Source organism: Danio aesculapii, chromosome 12 (assembly GCF_903798145.1).
Source record: "Danio aesculapii chromosome 12, fDanAes4.1, whole genome shotgun sequence".
NCBI lineage: Eukaryota > Metazoa > Chordata > Actinopteri > Cypriniformes > Danionidae > Danio > Danio aesculapii.
In genome coordinates, this window is record NC_079446.1 from 11,397,343 (window position 1) to 11,415,110 (window position 17,768).

Sequence of the window (17,768 nt, forward strand, 5' to 3'; positions counted from 1 at the left end):
ATAAAACATTTTGATCATTTGCTTTAATCATTACTATTGGAATAGGAAGAGACTTTCAACCAGCACAACATAAAATGTTTCTAAAGACCTACTGCACCTTTAGTCTGCAAAATTAAGAGGAAAAATCTGGCAGTTTATTACCAGGGTATTGTACCATAATTTACAATACCAACCCAGACAATCTGTCATACAAGTGGGAACCACATTGTTCTTAATGGATGCTTTTTCTGTCTATGTCTGGCTCCTCCTAGAGGCCATCAGTGGTGTCTTCAGTAGAGGCAGAGAGGCTGATGCGTTTGGAGGAGAGCGTGTCTCAGCTGTGGGATCGAGTGGCTGGAGGTTTGCTCAGGCAGGAGGAGCAACACACTGAAATGCTCAGCCTGTATAACACCCTGCGCTCCGAGATTCACGGATACACTGACAGAGAGAGTCTGGGCAAGTGGATTGGAGATCTGTTGGAGGAGAGATTCAGCCTTCTGAAAGGAGAAGTACAGAAAGAGGCCAAGTATACACAGCAGGTAATATATAATTTCTCTCATTAAATAACTCTGACAGAAAATTTTTTTCAGTGTACGATTTTAAATATAATTTAAAATGGTATTCAGACTCTTTACTGGTAGTTTCAACACTGAATAAAGCACATCATCAGCACCTGAGGTTGTCCTCTTTATGCTGTTCAGACACAGTGTTGCAGAAACAAACTTTTTTTTAAATAGAAACTTTTGGGCATAACTGATTTTGACATCCTTTATTAATAATAATAATTATTATTAATATTAATCCTTAAATCTTCACTTTCTTCAGACCTGTGTTTTTAGAAATATAGATTTTTTTTTTTCAGCCCAAACTTTAAACAGTAGGGCATGGATATTTCTGTATTTTTCATTAAGTTCCTCAAAGTGATTTACATTGGTGATTAATTTAGCAACTCCCACCTGTATGAAAAACTGGTATGCAGCTTATGCTTAAATAGTCGGCATTTGTGAAGATGCTTATTTTAAGCTATACATTATGCAGTATCTGTTTTTGGTGATAAATTATTCAGGTTATTGAGATTCTTAAGATCCATTTTGCAAAGTAATTTGTTGGTTCCAGACCTAATGTTTGTATCTCTCTGTGTAGCGTCAGGAAAAGCATGCAGAAGAGCGTCAGTCAGAGAACACTCGACTCGCTGAAGCTGAGGCTTTACTCCAGACGCTTGCACGCAGAACTGAGGTAAGACTTTGAAATAATTTTTTATTTTTGTGTGCGTGTGTGTGTGTGGGGGGGACTCTTAACCACTTGCCCAAAGTCACACTGAAGGGTCACATCAAATTTGACATGTTCAAGCATAATTTTATAATGGCTTCTGGCGTGGCTTTTTTTTTTTTTTTTTTTTTTTTTTTTTTTTTTTTTTTTTAATTATTATTTTTTAAATATGTTTTATTTAGGAGCTGCAGAGAAAACAAGAGCCCACACTCAGAAAGGTTCCTGAGGCAGAGGCGCCTAGCCCTGATCCTCAAAGGTCATTACAATTATCTTGTCTATTAATTTCTCTCTCATTAATATTTCTGGCACCTAAAGTAAACTGCTGTCGTAATGCGTGCCCTTTTCTCTTCAGAGAGGAGGCTGAGAGCAGCTCTGCTGAGGCTCTTCTGGTAGAGGTGAGGCGTCTAGAAGACGCTTTGGAGAGGATCAGAGATGATGTACAGGGGCTGATGAAATGCAGAGACAAATGTGAGCAACTGGACTCCTTAAGCTCAGTAAGTAAACCATTCTCCTCTAAATTTGACCAAGATTTTAATATCATTGCATTCAGGTCATTTAGTGATCAAAGGAAAAAAAACAAGTTGTAGCATTCATGACAGTTTTGACCCTGATATCAAATGTGGCTTATGAACATTGAACATATTATTAATCATAAAATACATGCATATATCTCAATCGATCGATCTATCGCTAGATTTTTTTTTTTTTAGCTAAACTGGTTTCTAATAAATACTATTAAAAACATTCATTGTCATGTCTCTCTCACTTTTAGGACTGCACTTTGATAAACGTGAAAGTGTATGAACTACAAAAACTATAAACTGACAAATTCAAGTGGGAAAATAAACTGAATTTTGACTTTCAAACCTTTTACTTGCTGCATTTTTTACTCTTCCACATGTTGAAGCATAGAAATATGCTAAATTTGTAATCCTAAAGTGTTTTATTTTTTTTTTTTTTTTTTTTTTTTTTTTTTTTTTGGATCAGGGCTTTTGATTTATTAATTTTAAGTGAATTAACCTAAATCCCAATAATTCCATTTAAGTTTGTTGCTAGTAATACTTGAATCACATTCATTAGAAAATGCATCATATTTTTGCATCACATTGCTCATGGCGACCAGAGTTCTTTTTACAAGTCTTTTGATTATCTTGTTCTCTATACCTTTTTCATACTCTACTGTCCTGTCATCCTGTTGATGAATGGTATAAAATATCCTAAAATATATATTAAAAAAACTGTGACAGAGTGGGGAAATTCTGGTTTGTGGGAGACCATAAATGGTGGCTCATTCTCAATCCAGTTGACGGGTAAAAAAAACAGTCCACAGTAAAGAATATAATACAATATATAAATAACAAGTGACCAAAAAATCTAAATATCAAAGAACAAAAATAATATCTACAGTATAGTTATGTGATAATTCATGTTTACCAAGCAGCAAAAGTGTTATAGTACAAGCAATATGTTTGGGGTTTGGCCTATAATTACCATGGCCACTTTTTGGCACATGTCATTTAGCACAAGGGATACTTGAAGGGAGGGTTTACTTTGGTTTCATTTTACTTTCCTGTCCCTTGAACCAAAACTGGATAAACATGGAAGTCCATGAACAACAAAGTATAAACCGACAACAAATTCAAGTGAAAAAGCTAGTGGATCTAAAATTAGATTAAATTTAACTTTTTAAATACGAAAGCTGGAAACCTGTAACTATTGACTTCCTTAGTAATTTTTCTTACTATGGAAGTTAATGGTTACAGGTTTTCAGCTTTCTTCAATATATTATCTTTAAAGTTTAACAGAATAAAGACCTTCAGAAGGTTTTAAATGTGCAGTATAAAAATTTGACACCCAGTGGTTGAACTACTGTAGGTATTGCACTCCTGGTTCAAAACAGGAGAAATGAAGACGACATCAGGAGCGTGCCTGAAGGCTGATTTAAATTGTGTTCCAAATAAAAGCAACAGTATGCGATAAAGCGTTTTTTAAAATATACATTTCAGGTGTTGAATACGAAAAAAAATGAATATATTCCTTCTATTTCTTGCAGCTGAACAACTATTAAATTTACCATCCTGTGTGCTTTTAATCCGTGTTAAATGCTAATAACGTCAGTTTGAAAATAAAATTAACTTTTTGAAATCGAACTGTAGAACTGTTCTACGGTTGACATATTAGTGGTTCAGCATCTACATTTAAAAACATTATAGAGGTTTAACATGTATTAATTAGATTATAAACCTTACCATTTCGTGCAGTAAGTGCATGTATTTTGTGCTTCTGAATGGCTGTATTTACATTTTTATGTCATGTTCTGTCTGGTGCAAACAGCCAAGTTGCTGTTCACTGTAAATCTGGTTACGTAGCGTGTTATTAGGACACGGGGTTGCAATGTAACCTGCTCACCTAATGTTTTAAGTTTTTATTATTTATATTATTTGCTAATTAATAACCACCTCATGTGGAACTCTGAATCTACGTCTCATTTCAGAGGCTGCTTTTGTCCACTATAGTTTGCATACTCTGTCATGGCTGGATACTTTGAGAGCTTTCCTGACTGACTGAATGAATCAAACATAAGCGGTTTTCAAAGTGCTGAAATATAATTGGGCAAACTGTTTTGGTTCCTTTAACCCACCCAATGCCAAAGACCGACATTCCAGCACGAATGCACATTTTCAAAGCAGAATATCTGACTTTTGTTTTTCAGATCAACAAGAATGTTCACTAAGCATGTTTCTTAAATATGTGCAAACATATATTATGGTATTTTTATGCTTTAAAGGTGCTGTATGTACGTTTTTCACTCTTCTAAACCGGTGAGTGTTTCATTGAGTATTGTTAAAGGGATAGTTTGCCCATAAATTAATATTTGCTCGCTTATAAATATTAACACTTAAATCATTTTAAAAAATAATTAACACACTACTAACACTTATTTTGGCATATTATATATTGGCACCCATTCAAGAAAATGCAACACTTCTCTCAAAATTATTGCAATTCCAAATGTTTTAAATTCATAGGAGTATCATTTTTGTTTGCACTTAAACAACTCAACAAAAAAGAGGAGAGAAGTGTAGGGCCCATTAATGGATGAATTGATCCCTATGAGGTATTATATTAAAGAGCCCATATTATACATGAAATAGACATTACGCTTCTCCCCAGAGAACACAACACACACGCCTAGAGCCAGTTCAGCTTGCTGGGTGCAATTTAGACACCTCACCTCGAACCTGAGCTGAACTATTTTGAAACTTGACCGTTGCATGTGTGTAGAAACAGCTGACGATCCGTAAACAAAGCGGCACACGTCGCGTTTTCACATGCGTCGTGGCTTTACATGCGATATGAGAATATAAAGAGTTAACCAGATACAGTACACGCGGTTACAAGTAACAAAACACAACTAAACACATAATGAATCAACAGTTTTAAACACTGTACACTTTCAGATTTAAGCCTTAGCTGGACATTTCACTTCACTTAGAGCTGTGTGACACACTATATGGAAGAGCATTTTCAAAAACCCATAATATGGGCTCTTTAAGATCTTTAAGGCCCACTTGATGACAAGGCCCTCTTCCTCCATTTCCGAATAGCAAGTCTCCCTTGGCAGAAACTTGCTTCTAAGGTAGACAATTGCATTCTCTTCCCATTTACCTCCCTGGACCAGGACTACCCCATGCAGCAAAGAAACCTACTTGGACTAGAAAACATTTCTCCCTGAAGTGTGGGCTTTTCAGGACTGTGCTGGAGCATATCTCCTTCAGTCTGTTAAAGGATACCTTTCATTATCTTCACTCATGGTGGTGAATTCCCTTAAGGATCAGGCAGAGAGGACCTGGCTGTATTACCTCGTGAGTTCAAGAAATGACTTCCCTTCCTTTTTTTAGTCTTTGGCTTTGGTTCTGTCAAATGGCTTAATTTGCCCACTTGTGACTTGAGCTGTCAGTTGCCTACATTGTACCCCAGGTTGTGGGTGTAATTGTGGGGATTTGTGTTGATGCTGGCTTGTGGTACTTGCCAGTAGCCTTTGTATGGGTCAAGGGTTGTGATGTACCTGGCTTTTCCAATCTTCTCCAACAGTTTGTCATCCATCGCATTAGGTAAGTATCAAACATGGCTTGGGAGGTTGGCTTGTGAAAGTTGATATGAAGACCCATCCTTCTTTGGAATCACAAATTGACTGCTCCACTCATTTGCTAAAGGTTCTGTAAAACCAACTCCTTCATTAGCTGGATTTCCCTCCTTATTGGTTTCACTAGTCTGCCCAGAAGTTGTACAGTCCCAAAGTTGGTGGATGATGTGGCTCATTAACTTTGTCAGTCTTTGGCTTAATAGGGTGGGCAACTGGTTAAGCAGTTGGTCCGACCCATCGTCCTATTACACCGTGCATTAACCCCGTCTCAGGCTGGTCCCTGCCACTTTGCCAGCAGCTTATTCAATGTGGCCGGTAGCAACAGTAATGCCTGCTGTCCTGGTTCAAACCTCCTCATTCTTCATAGCTGATCATACCATCTTTTCTGCGCATGTTGATTTTCTTTAAGGTTTTTGCTTGTCTGATCCCACCTTTTTTCTCAGCAGCCCTAGGGGTTTCTGTACTTGCTGGCCATAGAAAAACTGGTAGAATCCCATTGATGTCTGGTGAGACTCCTTTACAAGCAAAGAGAATGAAAGGAATCCACTTATCCCAATCTCTGCCCGTGTCCATCCTAAATTTCCTTGGCACGCTCTTGAGGAGTCGGGTTTAACCTTTTGAACAAATGTGTCTACGGGTGGTATGGAGTTGTTCTGAGGGCAGTGATGCCCAACTGCTGATTCAGCTGCCCTTCAGCTGTAATGTCAGTTCTCCTCTGCTATACCGACTCTGGAGAACAGCCGGATGTAGGAGTGGACAACCTTTTGTGTTGTAATGGTGTGAATTGAGAGCCTCTGGATAGTGTGTTACATGTTGCAAAACCTGTGACCTGCACCGGTGTTCGTTTTGAGAGCAAATTTAGATTTTTAGTTTGTCTGAACTAAATTATACAAGAATTTAGTCGACTGTATGGACTCGAGTTAGTTGATAAATCTGTTTGGTTTGTGTTATTGTAGTATAAATTTAGTTACACATTTCATTAAATTATTGGATATACATTTTTCCCTATTAGATATACACTATTTATACCATAAGTAATATGTGATATTGTGTCTGCATTCAATCCACATGTAAGAACAGTATTGAAAAATGCAGGATTATACAATTATTTAGCAAACTCTTTTCAATCTAGAGAACTACCAGTCTGATGAACCGTTTTTGTTGTGGTACAATGTGAATGGCTATTGTTAGACAATTGCGGCAAATGCAAATAGTCTGTCAGTCTAGTGCAGGTTAGATCAGGGTTAGAGCTAAGCTGCAGCTACTTGTAGAACTAAAATTACACCTTCAATTCACTTTAAAAGTGCTATAAGTTTTTGACACTTCCTAATCATAGCAAAACCATATGTATGCAGATATTTAAGAAACATGCTAAATGAACATTTTCGTTTATCTGAAAAATAATGCTAAAGTCAGTTATTCTCTTGAAAATGTACGTTCAGTGTAAGAAATTTCTGTCTTTGTTTTGGTCTCCAACACGTCCACTGCCATTTTACCCAATTATATTTCAACACTCTTTTTGCCTTGGTGGAAACAAACCGTATTTGATTTCAGTAATGAAAGCTGCATCAATGCATGCGCAGCAGAAAACGCGACATAAGGAGGACTGTAGCAGCTTCTGAAATGAGAAGTGGATTCAGAGTCATAAAATCCATATGAGGTGGATTTTTATTGTCAAAAAGTATGAAAATTTACAAACGTTAAAATTAGCGGATCAGGTTACATTGTAACACCATGTCCCAGAAACACACAATGCACAAGATTCCTGTGATGAACATCTTGTGCCAAATTGCTTGAGATGCAACAAAACAAAACATTTTTAAAACAGTCAATCAGAAGTACAGAATAGTGCACTCATGAAAATTAAAGCCATGATCATGAATTTAAGACTTTAAAGGCTTACGCATGGCCTTTCTTTTTTTTTTTTGTCTTGACATAAAACGTGAAATCAACCAAATGATCTTTTTCTCTCAGCTGTTGCCATGTCATTTATAGTTTTATTAGACCGACACCCCTATAAAATTATTAAGTAATCTCATCCCAAGTCTACTGGTGGATCAGTCATTTTTACAGTGTGTGCGTCTTGACTAATTCTGATTTGAATATTTTGCAAAAAAACACTTACCTGCACTGCTTTTCTTCAAAGGCTCAGAAATCAAAGGAAGAGGGAATAAGGGATCTCTTACAGTACCTGCTGAGCAACCGTACTTATTTTCCGACAAGTAGTGCATGTGGTGCAGGTTGCCTGTTCTTCTGTGTGTAAGGTTGGCCAGTCAGTGAAGGCGTGAACTGATGTGTACATGTGTCTTCTGCTGCCTCAGATGGTGTGTGTGTGTTTGCGCAAGGTGTAAAACTAGTTGATGACAACACATGCACAATCTTGTTATTTGGTTTGAGACATGGCTTTCCAAAACTTATTTTCTTTTTAGTCCTATGTTACCTGGTACCTGCCAATCTGTGTAGGAGGCTCGCACTTCATCTTTTCGATGAGAGACATCCTTCTCCAAATATTGAATGAGTGTCTTATGTTATCTTTGTGGTGCCTTCACATTGATATTCTTAACAGATGATGCTGGTCAGTTTAGTATGGATATTGTTGGCTATCCAGACAGTTTGATTGCTGAATTCCTTTTTGCTTTTGTCTTGCGTGTCAAGATCGCTTTGTTGATAGTGCTGGTAACTGGTCATGTTTTACAACCCACTACAGCACATCTGCCCTCCTGCAGGTACGTTATGTATGGTAACGTGTTGATTGCTGGTCACTCAGCTGGGACAAAGTGTGTCACGGTAACATACAGCAACAAGCTTCAAGTTGGCAATCCACCAGCTTGTTTTTAAAGTTTGTTTATTGTTCTGTTGAGGCAACAGTCTTTATGCTTGTAATGAGATAACCGCTAAGTTAATGAAACAAAAATCAAGGTTTTCATATGTTAAAATCATAACCCTCAGCTTGACTGCCTTTCAGGTATCTGCACAGGTGAAGGAGGAAATAAAGTCTTTGTTTTATGGCAATGATGGAGCAGCAGAGCTGGAGCTTCCAGAATCTCTCCTGCAGTGGATCTCGGATCACTTTGTGAGCACTTCTGAACTGCAGACCTCACTCAGTGCATTGGAGAGCAGCATTCTGGGTAACCTGTCCCTTCAGGTAGAAGAGGGCCAGTCACCTTCTAAAGAGACGATCACCAAAACTGTACTAAATGCCGCAGGGGAGGCAGGCCTCTCTGAGGAAGTAAGTCTTTAAAAATATAGATATTTAAATAAATAACAAGTAATTCAGTGTATTGAGAAATATGCAATTCTGTTTTTGTTTTGTGTCCCTACAGCATGTACAGCTGATTGTCACCAATGCAATAAAGCTCTACTCTGAGGACCGCATTGCTATGGTGGACTATGCATTGGAATCTGGAGGTATAACAATTTGAAATGTAGCGTGTAGCATAACATTTAATTGGTTGAAATGACCCAAATATGTCAAACTTCATAAAACCATTTATTTGACTATTAGTTTTTGTAATATTCATTGGTGGCAGTTTTAAATTTTTGTGAATTGATTATTTTTCAATATAAGGATTCAACCATGCATTATAATCAAAAGCTCATGACCCATGTGTGCAATTTTACTTACTAAATACATAAGTATTCTAGTGTTTCATGTACAAAGTGTTCTTTTCTGTTAAAAACCTGCCATGACCAATGTAAATGCAGTCTTTTGTTATTGTAATAGGATATATAATTCCATTTACAACTGTTGTTAAATAAGTTATCAATGAACATTTTCAAGTTAAGCAATATTCTTTCTAATCAAATACGACTGTGGGGAAAGTCCATTTTGTTTTTCCACTGTTTTTACATCAATATTATCCCTTTAATTTAAATCTATGAAATGTATGCATTCTAACATTGAGAGTGATACAGCAAAACTATAAGTGCTTCCAGCCGCTAGCTCTCTGCAACTAACATGGTTGCCCAATGAAGCTAAGCAGGGCTGCGCCCGGTCAGTACCTGGTTGGGAGACCACATGGGAAAGCTAGGTTGCTACCGGAAGTGGTGTTAGTGAGGCCAGCAGGGGGCGCTCAACCTGCGGTCTGTGTGGGTCCTAATGCCCCGATATAGTGACTGGGACTCTATACTGCTCAGTGAGCGCCGTCTTTCAGATGAAATATTAAACCGAGGTCCTGACTCCTATGTGGTCATTAAAAATCCTAGGATGTCCTTCGAGAGAGTAGGGGTTTAACCCCAGCGTCTTGGCCAAATCTGCCCACTGGCCTCTGTCCATCATGGCCTCCTAATCATCCTCATATCATAATTGGCTTCATTACTCTGTCTCCTCTCAACCAATCAGCTGGTGTGCGGTCTGGCGCAAAATGGCTGCCGTCGCATCATCCAGGTGGATGCTGCACACTGGTGGAGGATGAGATTCCCCCCCCCCCCCCCCCCCCATGTTTAGAGCACTTTGAGTGCCCATAAAAGCGCTATATAAATGTAAGGTATTATTATTATTATTATTATTATTATTATCAAACAAGCAGTTACAGAGCAACTTAAATGTTGAATAATATAAAGAAGCTTGGTGTACACTCCCACCCAATGTAATCTTTTAGATCTTGTCATTTTGAGGTTATGTAATATCTAAGTGGTGTGGTGAATTTGTTTGCTTTTCTCTGTGCGTGTAGGAGGAAGCATCATAAGCACACGTTGTTCAGAGTCCTTCAACACCAAAACTGCACTGCTGAGTCTGTTTGGCCTCCCGCTGTGGTACTTCTCTCAGTCACCACGTGTAGTCATACAGGTTTGAAACTTTACAAATGAATGTGCATAAATCTGAATTATGCAAAGTCAAACGTGTTAACAGTTACCTTCCCCCCTTTATCATCGTGTTTGAACCTGTAGCCAGAAGTGCATCCAGGCAACTGCTGGGCATTTAAAGGTTCAACTGGATATATAGTGATTGGATTGTCCATGAAGATTGTGCCAACAGCCTTTACACTGGAACATGTGGCTAAATCTCTGTCGCCCACTGGAAACATCAGCAGTGCCCCACGAGAATTCAATGTATATGTGAGTACACATGGGGTTCAAACCATTCCACATCTTTTGACCTATATTTTGTTTTTGTTGTCGTTTCTTCTCTTTTATTGGGAACCATTGTTTCTTTTTAGGTTCTTTTGATTAACAGAGAAATTTTAAAGCATTTATTTAAAGTGTATTTATTTTTTAGCAGATAAAATTGTGATCTTGGCAAACATAATATTGTTAAACCTTTCTGACAAGTATTGTTTATGCACTGTGGAAGTTTCCATTGTGTTTCCATTATATATTTATACGTGTCCAGACTATTTAAAATTGTCTTTTGTGTTGAATGACAGTGAATCATGCCCCTGTAATGTACACTGAAATAAAATGTAGGAGAACTCATCTTCACTTTTTTTTTTTTTTTTTTTTTTCCCCACCTGTTCTGTTTAAGGGTCTTGATGATGAGCAGCAGGAAGAGGGGCAGTTGCTGGGACAGTACGTTTATGAAGAAGATGGGGATTCTCTTCAGACCTTTCTGGTCTCTGTAAGTTTTACACCAGCATGTATTTTCTGTGTATTGTGGTTTAGAGATTGACATTTAAGCATCCTCATGTGGTTGTCTATTTGGACAAGAAAATTTGTCATTCACTTGTCTCGGTATAAAAGGCACTTGTCCAGAGAGAGCAAATATATATTTTTTTATTTGGCATTGCTCAACTGAAATGGGTATAAATAAATGATGGCTGACCAATCCAGGTTTTTAATTGTGGTCATCCATTTACATAAACAAAAAAAAGGGACCTGACTCCACATTTTATCAATTTAAATGTTTAGCTGTTTAGCACTTTTTATCAAACCGGTTTATACCTTTTGTGTGCTAAACTCACTTAACATGATTTTAATGTGAATAAATTTTAACATTGCTGTACAAGATTCTCAGTACAGGTCCACACACTGCCACAAAATAGCACCACTCACTCATGCGGTTTTCTCGAGTCAGCATAATCCGCATGTAAGAATATCTGAAAGCTCTTATTTGGTAAACCCTTCATTCCAGCGTCAAAAAATAAACCACAGTCAGCAGAACTTTTTTTTTTTTTTTTTACGCCAAATTAAATTTCTTAAAACAGTCCACTTCAAAGTTTGTGTATAAGCTGCTAAGGTCACTTCTGTAGTTGGTGTTAATGATTTTTGGACGTAGCATTGATTTTCATAAGGACAAGAATGACTGATTACTTGCAGTGGATATAGTGGCTCTGTTTATTAACAGTGCGTGCAGTTGCTGAATTTCGAAGTGAAAGAGCAATTGGAAATTATGTGCATGAATGCAAACCAATTCTATGAACTTCTATTTTGGTAGTGGTTCCCTGTTACGTGCATATAGGAATTCACCTACACTATACACACTGCCTTCAAACCTATGCTTCCAACAGATGTTGAGAAATCTGTTATCCCTGAATGAAACCCCAAAAAAAGCGTTCACACTGCTCATTCTGAAACGAGTATGATGCAGTTTTATGACGACGATGATCCTCCTTTCAATTTACTACAATCACTGAGGTGATCTACCTGGTTCACGGAGCTACGCATGTGCTGTAGTTACTGCTTCTTAGGCAGGATGGATTGCAGTAAATAGAAAATATTAATTCAGTGCGCTATGTGAATGAGTAATTCATTTGCCTGAAAGATTTGATGAAATAGAACCATTTATTCACAAGCAGAACATCACTCTTCAAGTTACTAATGCGATTTGTAGCTGCATATAATGGAGGTCATGTCATTACATATTGACATTTGGTATACCTCTTTATGTTGGCAATTAGAAAAAAGCTCAACTTAATAGATATCATGGAGATGGATGCTTTTAATTTGGATGATTGAGTTCCCACCAGTAGTAGCTAAAAGGGTCATGCTAACTAGCAGAACAAGCCCTGTTTGCACCTGGTTTAAAGATGCATTTGTCAATCAAATCGCATGACACTGAATACAGGCATAAATACAGTGCATCCGGAAAGTATTCATAGCATTTCACTTTTTCCACTTTTTTTTTTATGTTGTTGTCTTATTCCAAAATGGATTAAATTCATTTATTTCCTCAAAATTCTACACACAATACCTCATAATGACAATGTGAAAAAAAGATTTTTTAAAATTGTTGCAAATTTAAAAAAAAAAAAAAAAAAAAAACACGGAAAAATCACATGTACATAAGTATTCACAGCCTTTGCCGTGAAGCTCTAAATTGAGCCCAGGTACATCCTGTTTCCACTGATCATTCTTGAGATGTTATAGCAGCTTAATTGGAGTTCACCTGTGGTAAATTCAGTTGATTGGACATGATTTGAAAAGGCATACTCCTGTCTATATAAGGTCCCAGCATTGACGGTGCATGTCAAAGCATAAACCAAGCATGAAGACAAAGGAATTGTCTGTAGACCTCCGAGACAGGATTGTCTCAAGGCACAAGGCTGGGTAAGGTTACAGAAAAATTTCTGCTGCTCTGAAAGTTCCAATGAGCACAGTTGCCTCCATCATCCGTAAGTGGAAGATGTTTGGAACCACCTGGACTCTTCCTAGAGCTGGCCGGCCATCTAAGCTGAGTGATTGGGGGAGAAGGGCCTTAGTCAGGGAGGTGATCACTCTGTCTGAGATCCTGCGTTCTTCTATGAAGAGAGGAGAACCTTACAGAAGGACAACCATCTGTGCAACAATTCACCAATCAGGCCTGTATGGTAGACTGGACAGATGGAAGCCACTCCCCACCTGGATTTTGCTAAAAGCAAATTGACTGCAGCGAAGCAAGTATTATTAGGATAGAGGGAAAGATGAATGCAGCACTGTACAGAGACATCCTGAATGAAAACCTGCTTCAGAGTGCTCTTGACCTCAGACTGGGGCGAAGGTTAATCTTTCAGCAGGACAATGACCCAAAGCACACCGCCAAAATATCAATTGAGTGGCTTCACAATAACCTGGGTCTCTGGCTTGGCCACTCAAGAACATTCACCGAGTTAAATCCTATTGAACATCTCTGGAGAGATCTGAAAACGGCTGTACACTGTCACTTCCCATCCAACCTGATAGAGCTTGAGAGGTACTGCAAAGAGGAATGGGCAAAAATTCCCAAAGACAGGTGTGCTAAGCTTGTAGCATCATATTCAAAATGACTTGAGGCTGTAATTGCTGCCAAAGGTACATCAAAGTATTGAGCAAAGGCTGTGAGTACTTATGTACATGTGATTTTTTTTTTTTTTTTTTTTTTTAATAAATTTACAACCACTTCAAAAAATTGTAGAATTTGGAGGAAATAAATGAAGTTAATCCATTTTGGAACAAGACAATAACATAAAAAATGTGTAAAGTGAAGTGTTATGAATACTTTCTGGATGCACTGTAGGCTTTAAAACCTTAAAAGCTTGTCCTCTTTCATAAACACATATTCCCACATGAGTTTGAACGTGTGGACATAAATAGTGGAATGAAAAGTCATGCAGGACCACAATGCTACATTAAGACATTCATTGATGTTTTTGTATTTAAGTATTTACAGTACATGTACAGTAAGTAGTTAACTATAAACAACCTAAGACAGACTATACAAGTACTTTTAAATAAGGCAGAACAATATTGTGCAAATAAGGCATTTAAAGCAAGTAGTGCAACATGATTTGTATTAAATTAACACGTAAACATTGTTTTCCTTATTGAGTCCTTGTAAGATGGAGTTGGTGTCTGATGCTTATGGAGAGAATGTTTCTACAGTTGGTTTGTCAAGCCCACTCACCTGCGTGAAGCACACTTCAGAAATGCACAATGCTTTTATAGAGATTTGGAGTGTTTGTAAGAGTGTCTGGTGTAAAATGTTGGTTAAAGTGTCAGACATATCTGTTTTTTTCTACAACTTGTGTGTAACACTGGCCGTTCCTACAAAAGTGATGCTCCCTTCACTTGTTCCATTTGGAACACCATGTGTTCTGAAGGATGCTGGAAACCGGTAGCCATTGACTTCCATTTCCATGTGTATATTTTTCCTCCTATGGATTAGTCAGTGGTTACCAATTTCTGATATTCTTCTGTGTGTGTGTGTGTGACACAGAAGAAAGAAACTCCATAGGCCTGGAATCACTGGATGTTGAGTAAATGGATGTTAACATCAGGAGGCCTCAGGGGTGTTGTGATGCCACATCAGGGATTCACAGTGTTGTCCTTGTAGTCATTAACTGATTGCTCAGCCTTGTAACTGTGTTTCTGTCTTCCCAAAGGATGAGGTCTCGAGTGCTTTCCAGATCATTGAGATGAGAGTGCTGTCTAACTGGGGGAATCCTGAATACACATGCGTGTACCGTTTCCGGGTGCATGGGAAAACTTCTTAACCCAATGAATTGCAAGCACTTGGGACATTACGAACTCCTGACAGTTTGTCACCTGACTGAGAAAAATAATGTGCCATAGAGCTATCCGTTTGGTCCTGAGCTGACCCTAGGGCGTCTGCTATATATGATTGCATGCTGGAACATGTACTGTTAAGCCTCAGGGCCACACTCAGCACTTGCACTCTCGTCTCATCCTGATGCATTGCACACATTTTCCTCTTTTATCAGGTTATTTTTCTGTGGAATAACTATTATTAATATATTATTAATATTATTATATATTTGTAGAACTGTCACCAGCAAAGAAATGCATTGACAATTCTCTGCACGACAAACAAACCGCTGAAGATTGTATTGTAGACTGAATGTAAATCTTAATAAGTTCTTCAGTTTTGTGCTTTTTGTTTTGCCTTTTTTCTTTTACTCTTTTTGTTTGTTTGTTTGTTTTTGCTAGCTGACATGTGCCCTATTTAAAAATCGCTATTTATTTTTGTGGATTTAAGTTTACGCAAGCGACTTGGATTGTGTATTTTTGTACGTGCTTTTCGTGATCTTTATGCAACGGATTTTGTTATTGCCATGTGATCTTTATATGCTGGCTTTTCAAATAAAATTCATGACTTTTTTTTATTTTAATTTGGATTGGATGCATTTATTTTGGTTAGAACTGCAACTTTGCCAAAATGAGTTGAAATTCACAATTTCAGTTAATATCAATGTTTGGTTCTATGGTTTAGATGAGCTCATTTTGTACAAATGAAGTATTTTATACACCTTTTGTATACTGTAAATAGAACCATGTATACATGGATAAATCTAAGATAAACAAATGTGTTCACTGGCAAAATGCGGTAAATTATTTCTCCTAGGCCCATGGAAGCTTTGATTGCATCATTCAATGATACTTTTTCTGATTGTATTATTCATGAATACTTCTAGGAATAACATTATGCAATTCATGTTACGTTTCACGCCAAAAAATTGTTTAATTTCATTGTATAAGGTTCAAGAATTGCAAAGATTTCTTCAACTTCAAAGTGAGCCCTATAAATTTAATTCATCTCTATTTCTGTAGCGCTTTTACAATGTAGATTGTGTCAAAGCAGCTTCACAAAGATTCTAGTAAATTGAAACAGTGTCAGTCTAGTTTTCAGAGTTGAAGTTCAGTTCAGTGTGGTTTAGTTTTCACTGCTGAAAGTCGAAACACTGAAGAGCAAATCCATCGATGCGCAGCTCCACGTGTCCCAAACCATGCAAGCCAGTGGTGACCGTGACGAGGAACAAAATCTGTGGTGAAAGGAAGGAAAAAAACCTCGAGAGAAACCAGGATCCGGTGGGCACAACCATTTCTCCTATGGCCAAACATCTTGTGCAGAGCTGCAGTCTTGGTGCCGGACCTGGAGAACGCTGGACGTCCGTCGTGAAGAAATTGCAGATGGGAGAGGTCACCGGCTGGTGTACAGGCTGGCCCTTTAGGATCAATGCAAAGACTCATCTGTCACTGGGGTCTTGCAGCAATCGTAACTCATCCATGACCACCACAGCAGCTGCTCAGAATACGGCCTGGTCCAGGATTATGGAAACCTCTGGAATAATAATGAAAAAAAAAAAAAGACTAACATAAGTGCAGATGCCGTTCAAATTATAATGTCTTTTGGGAAGTGTTCCTGGCTCTGGTTGCCCTAAATAATGCAGACTAACAATCTTTTAGAGGATTTGGATTTCAAAAGCATTTGTGTTTTGTGTATGCTAATGCAAAGAGATGTCTTTTAATCTAGTTTTAAACTGACAGAGTGTGTCTGCTTCCCGAACTGTGCTGGGAAAGCAGTTCCAGAGTTTAGGTGCCAGGTATGAGAAAGATCTACCAACTACAGTTGATTTTAATATTCTGGGAATAATCAATTGTCCAGAATTAATTGAGCGTAGTGGACGTGAGGGGCTATATTACACCAGGAGCTCCCTCAAATACTGGTGAGCAGTATACGATATACGATATTTAATAGGGAGCCAATGCATTGATGAAAGAACTGGAGTAATATGATCATATTTCTTGTTCTAGCAACTGCATTTTGAACTGATCAAGATGATCTATTCATTTTCCAGAAGATTATCAACCTAATCTAAATTTACTAATACACTTTACCCTTTGTTCTAAGATCGATAGTTTATAATTTTACTAAGTAAAAAGCCTTTAACATGATTGTAGAATTGTCTTGCCGCTCTTGCCTTTGTTTATAAAGTAAATGTACATTGGCATTTATAACTATAGGATATTTTCTTTTAAGACAACTTAATTAATTTTTATTTTATTATAACACCTTTGTCATCCTTTGTATTTTGACTCCCACAGTAATGACAAGAAGCTATAATAATATAACCAAGAAATTAAATTCATTTTCATGTTTGCATTTAAATATCTGCATTTCATGTAGGTAATCTGTCACACTGTTGTGAAGATCTCAGTGAATTATTTTGCAGGATACTAAAATTGAACTTTTGTAAAAAATATCAGCGACAAAACTAATTTGGATGTTTTTGACCTTAATATTTTCACTGATGTACAATCTCAAATCAGACCCTTAAATAAAGTATCTTTAAGCAAACAGTTCAAACTGTCTAAACATAGATTCTCGTCATTTTAAAGCTTGTAGTATTGTCAATTTTTAAAGTTAAGACATGAAAGTTTTGATAGCGTTATCATTTTAAATGATTTATTCGGTGTAGTTAATAATTGCATGCAAGTACTTTTATGTTAATATAATTATTTATTATATATTTAATATAATTATGTTAGGGATCACATGATTAACTTTTTTTTATACACATGATGGATATGTAGGTGTATTTCACACACTACTTTTTACTGTTATCAAGAGTTAAAAATGTAATCTACGTAATAAAAATAACTCAAAATGGGCAGAATATATTAGTTTAGTAAGTATTCTACCCAGCACTTGTTTACCTGCTGACCTAGAAATGCCCCGGTT

The 17,768-nt window shown here is 37.4% G+C and overlaps 1 protein-coding gene across 3 annotated transcripts in view; it reads left to right on the top strand.

Annotated features, from left to right (window-relative positions):
* sun1a (Sad1 and UNC84 domain containing 1a) overlaps positions 1–15,417 on the top strand; it is a 32,860-nt gene extending 17,443 nt beyond the window's left edge. For all 3 annotated transcript variants that reach the window (XM_056470117.1, XM_056470118.1, XM_056470119.1), the window contains 10 exons: positions 252–518; positions 1,123–1,215; positions 1,431–1,504; positions 1,601–1,742; positions 8,361–8,624; positions 8,719–8,803; positions 10,069–10,184; positions 10,286–10,453; positions 10,860–10,952; positions 14,671–15,417. In XM_056470117.1, coding sequence (XP_056326092.1) covers positions 252–518; positions 1,123–1,215; positions 1,431–1,504; positions 1,601–1,742; positions 8,361–8,624; positions 8,719–8,803; positions 10,069–10,184; positions 10,286–10,453; positions 10,860–10,952; positions 14,671–14,781 — 1,413 coding nt within the window. In that variant the 3' untranslated portion in view covers positions 14,782–15,417. The remainder of the gene's footprint in view (positions 1–251; positions 519–1,122; positions 1,216–1,430; positions 1,505–1,600; positions 1,743–8,360; positions 8,625–8,718; positions 8,804–10,068; positions 10,185–10,285; positions 10,454–10,859; positions 10,953–14,670) is intronic.
* The last annotated feature ends 2,351 nt before the right edge of the window (positions 15,418–17,768 follow it).